The 9,668-nt window shown below is 42.2% G+C and overlaps 1 protein-coding gene across 2 annotated transcripts; it reads left to right on the top strand.

The window, feature by feature from the left end:
* Positions 1-1,699: 1,699 nt before the first annotated feature.
* On the top strand, positions 1,700-9,097 carry otx1 (orthodenticle homeobox 1). 2 transcript variants are annotated; one of them, XM_072690611.1, is made up of 4 exons: positions 1,700-1,999; positions 4,231-4,421; positions 5,734-5,885; positions 7,540-9,097. In XM_072690611.1, the coding sequence occupies exons 2-4, from the start codon at positions 4,325-4,327 to the stop codon at positions 8,287-8,289; spliced, it is 999 nt and encodes a 332-aa protein (XP_072546712.1). In that variant the 5' UTR covers positions 1,700-1,999; positions 4,231-4,324; the 3' UTR covers positions 8,290-9,097. The 2 variants fall into 2 exon arrangements, with proteins under 2 accessions (XP_072546712.1, XP_072546711.1); XM_072690610.1 differs by having other exon boundaries at positions 5,731-5,885.
* Positions 9,098-9,668: the final 571 nt, after the last annotated feature.

Here is a 9,668-nt window from a genome sequence, read left to right as displayed (position 1 = left end):
TGTTTAAGAATTGTAGTTTTAAGACCTACAATCCTGCAGGCAAAATCTTAATTGTTGACACATCTGTTTATTAAACACACATACACACCTTTCACAAATACCTTCCCAATATTCCAGTTTTAAAAACTCACGTTTTAAACTTAAAAATGTACATCTTCACCTAAAACTTAAATGTTTTTTTGAGAGAAATTTGTTTAGAAAATTGAGTTTACATGTCTCCTTATTAAACACACCTTTCAACAAATGCCTATATTAATATACTATATTTTAGTTTCAAAAAATGAAAAGTTTAGTTAAAATTAGATTTGAAATCTTTCCACTCTGACTTTATAAACGTGTAAAGTGAATCTCCACCCCTTTTATTTGATTGCATGTTTAAAAAAAAAAAGAAAAAGAAAGAGATGTAATTTGCTGGCTGTAAGGCGGTCACTTGCTTTGAACATTTAGCTCGCTTTCAGCTCAGACCTCCATCAGAATGAGTTTTATTTTGTGGGACCCTCGAACAAAAGGGGTCGAAGTGAAGACCCTTCTAAAACTGGGAGCATCTCAGCGACCCCCTTTAGAGAAACAGTTAAGGAAACACCGCGCCCTCCCTCACATATCCCAGTCTCCTGGTTTATAGGCTGATGACGTTTCTTTGGGAAAAGTGAGGCTTGAAAAGGTGCTTTTTTTATTTTCCCTTTGATATTTTTTTTTTCTCTGATTTCATTTCATTTATTTTCTGGCTTTTTTTTCTTCACTCGCTTTCACGCGCTCCCCCTCCGCATCTATTAAACTTTACGCAGACTCTTCTGAAATGTAATTCTAAGTGGGGATTAGCCAGTCATTAATATTCATGAGATGGGACTACAATAAAAATGAAAATAGATAAAGTGGATAAATTAAACTTTTTGCCGCATTTTTTGAATCGATGAACGCTGTGAATGGTGTGAGCTTTAAACCATCCTGCAGCAGAAAAGAAAAAGAGTTGGTGGACATTTTTGGTGGCCTTCATCTCAGCTACTTTATATCTGAGATTTTAATTTTTTTGTTTTTTGTTTTTTGTTGGAGTTGTTTTCTTTTCTTTTCTTTTCTTTTCTTTTTAAGGTGCTGCTGTTTTTACCAACACCCAGTTTAGTCCACGAATCTCTCATCAAAGACTAAAGCGCCCACACCAGCAGGACGTTCAGAAAGGTTGCTTTGTCCACCCCCGGTCAGACCTTTGTTTCTAAATTAAGGTCGATTTCTATTTTTATTTTTTCCAGTTTTTCCTTTTTTATTTTACCGCATTTATTTATATTTAATATATCTTTTTTGCTCGTGTATAATTCACATGACTACACTGTTTAAAAGGTGGGTTCGCCCAGCCTTTTAAACATCCTTCTATGAACGTCCGACTGACACAAAGTTTCATTTTAAACATTTATCCACGTTTTTCTAGTTCAACTGTTTTGATCGCTCTTCTGGAAAAAAAAATCGTCGTCCGGACTCTACTGCAGGTTTGTGTTGGTCTCCAGTCACGTGGTGGAATGAAGGGTGGGGCTTGCCCTCTGCTACGGCTCCTTACTGACTGATGTGTACGTCAGTCACCCCAGAAGAGCGCTCCGATTGGCTGGAGGGGGCGGACCTGCAGGTGTCCTGCGCTCTTAGAGAGGCAGGGCGAAAGGAGAAGGTGATCAATCTCCATCCGTCTACATTTAGCAATCAGTGACTGACGCGAAGGAGCGCGCGACAAAACGCAAATGACTTTTTGATTTTAAAATAATAATAAAAAACTGCAAATAAAGAAAAAACGCCGTTCAGTGAAATCCAGGCGAGCAGGAGCTCAAACCAGAGCGACGGTTCTGTTAAAGGAGAAGTTTTGAAGGTTGTTTATTTGTTTGTTTGTGAGCCTGTTTCGCCTCCCGCTCGCTCTGATGCTGCTTGGATATTTACTTTTTTATTTTTTGTTTTTAATAATCTGAGAAGTTTTATCTGCTGAAGGAAGGAAGAGGAGAGTTAATTAATTAATAAATAACAGGTAAGTAAATTCCTCTTTTTTTATCATGCTGATCGAGTCTGAGTTCAGGTGACTGTCTTATGCTTGGACGTTAAAGTCTTGCTCGTGTTGATGCTAAAACCGAGTCGCTACAAATAAACGTGGGTTTTAATGGAATTTAGGGAGCGCGCGCTTTCCTCAATCGAGTGGCTTCTTGGCTATAAACACTTCAGGCCAAATTACACAAGTCGAGTAAAACATATTTAACAGGTTTGTGTTTTAATTTGGAGGCAGAGAGCTCAGTTTTAGGGTGGGATTGCTCCTCCTGATGGACCCCTGAAGTGGAGGGTAATTGGAGAGGCGTGTTTTGTTGTTTTTTTGTTAATGTATTTGGCAGATAAGGCCGCTGCTGAACGCTTCTCCCCGGAGCTCTAATCTACATTGGAATTGGTTTCATTTGCACGAAGATGTGGGCTTTTTAATGCAGGCTTTACTCAGCTCACAACTGGTGCAAAAAAAAAAAAGACCCAATACACACAATCACGAGAGCGCTCAGTTTGGATAGGTAACTTACTCCAATATTTAAAAATGTCGTTAAAACGTAAAAAGTTATTTAAGGAAAATTATTCTGTTAGGAATTGGCTTATTGGAGTTTAAAGGTGAAATGTTTACTTGGGGATAAAGTAGAAGGTCATTATGTGTAGCTTTAATTTGCTTAAAATAGTTTTTAGAATTTGTACAGTAAAAAAAAAGCATCTATTTAAACGTTTCTCTGCTCCGAGTGACTGTAATATTTACAGATCTCAACAAACAAATGGACTAGCAGTGAACTGATGCAGTGTAAGAGTGTGTAAAGTAAATAAGGCATCTGTTTTGTAGTGTAGAATTAAATGCTCGTGTGCGTAATTTTCCAGTTCAAAAAAAGTTGCAGATTAATTTTAGTCTAAAACAATTGTGTTTACAAAACTCTGGAATAAAACTGTAGTTAGATTAGTTGTGGGCTGACAGACGGCTGGTGGTAAAATACATCTATTTTACTGTGGCTAATAAAATGGAAAATTCCACTTTCAAAAAGTTACATTTGAGACAATAAATGTTCTACAGTTGCTGTAATATTTACAAAATTGCAATTTCATCACAAAAATGTAAAAAAAAAAATAAAAAAAAAAGAAAACGTACACCATAACATTTTTAGTTTCAAAAAGGTTGGATCTGAGAGCTGTTAAATTTTCTGTTAAATGTTTTATTTACGCGACTGTAAAATTGTACAGATCTTAAAAGCTACATTATATCAGAAGGCTGTTGCATTAGGCTTATATAAGGTATGTATTTTACAGTGGGTCATGATGATCGTAAATGTATGTAAATGTTTACTTAAACCACTGTGATCTGCACAAATCTAAAATGTATAAACCTCGGACTGCTGCATTAAGGGGATAGAAAATAAAGGCATTGTTTTACAGTGGAATAAAAATCGCATGTTAATACCTGCTAAAAGTTGAACTTTATTTTTGATCCCACATTTTACTGAAACCACTGACCTTTATAAATCGATATATATACAATAGCTGTATGTAATAACACTAGACCATTATCTAGCCACATTATCTGGTCTATAAAGCCATCTATTTTTTTTAAGTTTGTAATAAAACGATCGTTTATTTTTTTTTTAAAGCAGAATTTGTGATCTTATTTTTTTTTCTCAACATTTGACCTAAAACACTAACACAATTTACAATGAGCATTATCTCTACCTGCAGAGACTAACAGTGCACTGCTGTTAAAATTGTGTAAGGTATTTAATAAAGGCATGGTGTGAAAAAATAAACTGCACGTCAATAAAATCTCTTTCACTGGGAGATCTGAGATTAACTGAAGCCGTCGGGCCTGAACGCAGATAAAGGAACCAAGTTAAATTAGGAACCAAGTTACAGTTAAATAAACAGCGCAGCTCTTAAAGGCATCCAGTGAGGAACCTTTACAGGTTTAAACAAAATACACATCCAATTATTGGCAGATATAAAATATTATTAGGATTAAATTGACAGTTCGTGGGACTGAATTGCTCATTGAGGGGAGATGAGCTGAACTTCTTAATAATATTAGTTGTGCTATTTTAGTGTGGTCAGTTTGTTTCTGTTCTAATTGTAATTGTAGTTAAGATGAGCTCAGCTCGCCTGTGTTCATTTCTCTCTGGTGAAGTCGGGCAGTAGTGGGAAGTCTGGCTGCTGTTTGCAGGCTGTTCATCCAGCTCTTTTTTTTCTGCCTTTCAGTTCTGTAATTTTGGCCCCGACCTCCGTCAAAGTGCAACATCGGGGCAAATCGACCTACTGGTCAGATCTGGGGGGACCCGGGACTGCCTCTAGCATGATGTCTTACCTCAAACAGCCCCCATACGCCATGAACGGCCTGGGGCTGAGCGGGGCGGCCATGGACCTTCTGCATCCCTCCGTGGGCTATCCAGGTACACACTCTTACAACCGTACACTCTCATACACTCGCACACACGCGCACAATCAGGGTGGACGCATAGGTTACACTGGAATCCTGTAGTATCGCGCGCACAGGTATAACAGCCCTCTTTAATGGAGTTACGGGGCGGGCCTCCCCCTCACACACACACACACACACACACACACCTTCACTAGTAGTTTTAAAGTGTAGTTTTATCAGGAAACCTCTGATCAGAAATGCGTGTGTCCTCGCTCACACTCTCTCTCTCGAGCGCGCGCGCATACACACCTCACACACTCAGGCTAGAGAAGAGTTTCGTCTGCATTATTATTATTATTATTATTATTATTATTATAATAATATTTGCAGTTAGTGCAGTGTTAGACTCTACAGTAATATTAGCAGGGTTAATTCAGTAAGTATCAGTCCGGTATTAATAGAATCTGTAGTTATTAGTATTTTAGGATTGTAATACAGGGCTGATAGAACCTGGCAGATCTCCAGTCTGGCTGCTTCGCGGCTGGTTTATGCAGTTCTGTTTGCTCTTAGTCTTGATTTAGTCTTGATTTAGTCTTGAGGTTTTTAGAGTCTATATCTGGACAGTGTTTATTTGTGAAAATTAAGAACGTGCCACACTTTTATTTAGATTTGAATATGTAATTAAAAGTAAAACTTGCTTATTATTATTATTATTATTATTATTATTATTAATATTAAGTTTAACTCTCTGGAAGACCAAATCTTGGCTCCAGTTACACCAGTAGGGCGTTTAAAGGTGTGTGTGTGTGTGTGTGTGTGTGTGTGTGTGTGTGTGTGTGTGTGTGTGTGTGTGTGTGTGTGTGTGTGTGTGTGTGTGTGTGTGTGTGTGTGTGTGTGTGTGTGAGAGGTCTGGATTTAGAAGGTTGAGAAGCTGGACAGAGCTCCTGCTGTTTTGGATTGATGTAAAATGTTTGTTTTTTTTAGGAATCGCGCCGGTTTTTGATGATTTAAATTATGTATTTAGTTTAATTGAAACCAGTTAAACCGGTTTTTTCCGGCGTTGTTTCCCCCTCAGTTTGAGCTGCAGGAAAAACCTCGGTTTACCTGTGAAGCTGTGTGGGCTGTGTGCAATCAACAAAGACTTTTATTCGAACAATGTATATTTATTATTATTTATTAATTTCAAAACTGTAATGTTGTAACTCTGTGTTTTACACATTACATCGCGCGTTGCATTGAGATACTAATTTCATTCGCGGTGACGTCATCTTTACTGATATGTTGAGGTAAATAAATCTCTTGTTTGTTTGTTTTTGTTTGTTTTTTTTGTTGTTGTTCAGCAGCCACGCCCAGAAAACAGCGGCGCGAGAGGACTACGTTCACGCGCTCCCAGCTGGACATCCTGGAAGCACTTTTCGCCAAAACGCGGTACCCGGATATTTTCATGCGCGAGGAAGTGGCGTTAAAAATCAACCTGCCGGAGTCCAGAGTGCAGGTACGACTGACCATTCCCTCCACCTTCATCACCACCACCACCACAACCACCTTCACATCATCCACGTTCACGTACTTGAACAAAAAAGGCAAACTTTAGTGTTTTGCGCCTCTCCTTTTTATCTCCTAATTTTATTTTAGCGGGGCTCGTAAGCGCCCCCTACCGGTTACCGGTTGAATTCAGCTTTGGAGAATTAGACTAAGACCTTGATGAACTGAACTCCTACCTCAGTTCGGGTTTCTAGCTCTACTCCCCTCAGTGCTGTGATTTGTGGGACGGTGTGGGACGGTGTCCCAGCTCACCCTCAAACAGAAGTTCCTAAACTGTTCTTGGTTAGAATATGACGTTCAGAAGAAGAACTCTTCCTAAAAATGAAAGGACCTCAGAATAAGGTCAAAAAGGGTTCTCTGAACATGCTGCCCATCCAGGCCAAGAACCATTTAGAACCCTTTATTTTTAAGACTGCGGTTTTAGTTCACTGGACAGCTGAGGATGCTCACTTACACCAAACTTCTAAACTCCAGAGCTGTCGGTCGTTTGGTTGAGGTCGTGCTGCACAGTGGAGAAACGTACCAAGTCTAAATATAGCCATTTATTTTACCAACCAACCCACCAGTTATATATGGGATGATGAAGATGATGATGATGGTGGTGGTAAAATAGTGGAGAGTCTTAACTAATACAGTTTTCTTTGGGGACTACTTTTTTTGTTGTTGCTGCTGCTGTATAACACCCTGCATCATGGTATCCCTCCACCCGTTTAATAATCTGTAAATTTTTAGATTCAAAAACTTCCGCTGGTGAAACAGTGCCTCGGGCAGCAGGCGGCGTTTTCATAACCATTAGGTGTAACTGGAGCTTTTATAGGTGCTGAAGTCGTCAGGCGTCTGGTTCCAGTTTCTTCAGAGCAGAGCGATACTAAACCACTAAACCCTGAGTGACTCTCTTTACATCCATCAACTGTTTAGTTTTCCACACATTTCCATGTGAATCGATGGAAATGGGGTGTGTGTGTGTGTGTGTGTGTGTGTGTGTGTGTGTGTGTGTGTTTGGAGCTGGTCTACTGACCAGGCCTCTGGCTGGAGGTGGGCAGTTTTAGCAGGCTGGCCGTTCCGATCGAGGGGCCGGACGGGATTAGCGCCGGTTTGACCCTTGAGAGGAGGTGAACTGCAGTGATGGTGCTCGTAATTCAGCCCGTTTGAGATGTTTGAGATCCTCCAAATGATTATGAAGAGCATTTCCTCAGAGATTGTACTTTTATTTGCTCTTAAGTGTGTGAGGAATTAAACGCTCTAGATGGACCAGACCCTCCTCACGCTATTGAATTACCATCTCTGGTGAGAAACTCAATAGCCTGCTATCTCCCTGCCACCTCCATGTGCTGTAATGAGATCCACAGGCCTGAACAGAGAGAGCCTCCATGCAAATGAATGCAACTAACGGCCAATAACCAGTCATTCTGTGCTCTGATGTGTTGCACAATGGCTCTCCAGCTTGTCCTTCAGACATGCACGGAAAGGTCTCTTTAATCATTTAATGAAGCTCCGGAGGGGTCGTTTTTCGAGCGTGTTGTGGAAGCGCTGACCGGAGCGAGTGCTGGTTCTAACGCCTGCGTTTGTGGGTTTTGTCTTGTTGGGTTTCTTCATTCTTCCAGGTGTGGTTTAAGAACCGGCGGGCGAAGTGCAGGCAGCAGCAGCAGAGCGGAGGGAGCAGCGCCAAAGCTCGGCCGGTCAAGAAGAAGTCCTCCCCCACCCGAGAGAGCACGGGCTCTGAGAGCAGCGGTCAGTTCACCCCTCCGGCCGTGTCCAGCACGGGCTCCTCGTCCTCCTCCTCCTCGTCCACCACCAACAACAACAATAACAACAACACGGGCATCAGCAGCACGTCTACCTCCATCAGCACGGTCTCCTCCATCTGGAGCCCGGCCATTTCACCGGGTTCGGCCCCTCCCTCCGCCTCTCTGGCCGACCCCATGCCGCCCTCCAACGCCTCCTGCATGCAGAGGTCCGTCTCCAGCTCCGCCGGCTCCTCCTACCCCATGTCCTACAACCAGACGGCGGGCTACAGCCAAGGCTATCCCACCCCGTCCGGCTCCTACTTCAGCGGGGTGGACTGCGGCTCCTACCTGACCCCCATGCACTCGCACCCCCACCACCCTCACCAGCTCAGCCCCATGACCCCGTCGTCCATGTCCACGCACCCCCACCACCACATCAGCCAGTCTTCAGGTCACCACCACCATCACCACCACCACCAGGCCTACAGCGGCGCCGGCCTGACCTTCAACTCCTCCGACTGCCTGGATTACAAGGAGCAGACGGCGTCCTCCTGGAAGATCAACTTCAACGCCACGGACTGTTTGGACTACAAAGACCAGGCGTCCTGGAGGTTCCAAGTCTTGTGATCACCACCTTCTTGTTCTCGTTCTCCTTCTGGTGGTGTTCGTTTGTTCTTTTTTTTTTTTTTTTTTTTTTTTTTTTTTTGTTTCCCCCCTCACCCACTCATTCCCTTCCTTTCTGCTTTCCACCACTCCACTCACCCCCCCCCCCCTGTTTTTAATAGTGTGATGAGTTTATTAAAAAAAGATAAATATACGGACTTACAGATTTAACAAAATAGCTAGATGTTCATCAACGTTTTTCTAAATAAAGAAAAAGACGAAGACCAAGAAAACGAAGAGCCCCTCGCCCCGCGTTCCTCAGAGAGATGAGCAAGACGATAAAGGCAAATCTGTGGACAAGAACCACAAACGAGTTCTCGCCGAAGAAGAGATGGAAGAAGATACTGAATTCTGGACGGTTTTAACGTGTTTTACCCAAAAGCCCTCAAAAGCTCTGGATTATTTTACCCCCCCACTTGAACCCTCAGCAACCGGTTTTACCCCCATCTCTCTCTCTCTCTATCTCTCTCTATCTCTATCTCTCTCTCTCTCAGCCAGTGTACAGCTTCCTTTTCTTCTTCAGTCGCTCATTTTTAGGTTGCGAGAGATTTCTAGTCAGCTTGAGCCGAGCTGAATCTTGTACATATGTATTGGGTCAGTTACAGTGACCGTATTTAGTTGGTGTTGCTGGATTTGAAAAAAAAAATGGTTTAATAAGACTTGGAGACTTTATGTAAATCTTTTCTTTTTCCCACAAAAAAAAAAATATTCCAAAGATCAAAAAAAAATAAATAAGCAGATTGGCCTCTGGACTTGATTTGATGCTGGTGATGATGAGGGGAGGGGGGGGGGGGGGGAAGAAGTGTGGGGAAGCACAAACCTCCGAATTTCAGATTAGGGAATTTTGGGAATTTGGGGGTGATTTTAATTTCAGAACAAAATTTGACAGCAAAGGGGGGAAAAACAACCAACCTGGGCTCACTGAGGGTATCCTCGCTGACTTTGGACGCATTGGGCAGCACTTGACTGACTTTTTCTAGTGGCTGTTGTTGGAGAGCTTGGCTGGATGGATGGTTGGATGGTTGGATGGTTGGTTGGTTGGTTGGAGGTGAAGACTGTTCCTCAATCGCCAGTGAAATGTTGAATGTATTTCCGGCGCAGGCCATCACATTCCTGTCCGTCATAATAAAGAACAGTTAACTACCACCTTCTTTACACTTCTCCAGTGTGTGTTCTGGGGGGGGCTTCCTGTTTCCTCCCACCTTCTTCAGCGCTTTTTTTTTTTTTTTTTCCCAAAGCCACGTTTTAAGGGGAAGAAAATGGAAAATGAGAAACACAATAGTTGTGGGGGTTTTCGAGCTCACGCCGGGATGGACAGGCTGCCGTTTGGGGTTCTTTATGCG

This window comes from Salminus brasiliensis, chromosome 10, assembly GCF_030463535.1.
Source record: "Salminus brasiliensis chromosome 10, fSalBra1.hap2, whole genome shotgun sequence".
In the NCBI taxonomy this organism is placed as follows: Eukaryota; Metazoa; Chordata; class Actinopteri; order Characiformes; family Bryconidae; genus Salminus; species Salminus brasiliensis.
This window is presented reverse-complemented; position numbering and strand designations above follow the sequence as displayed.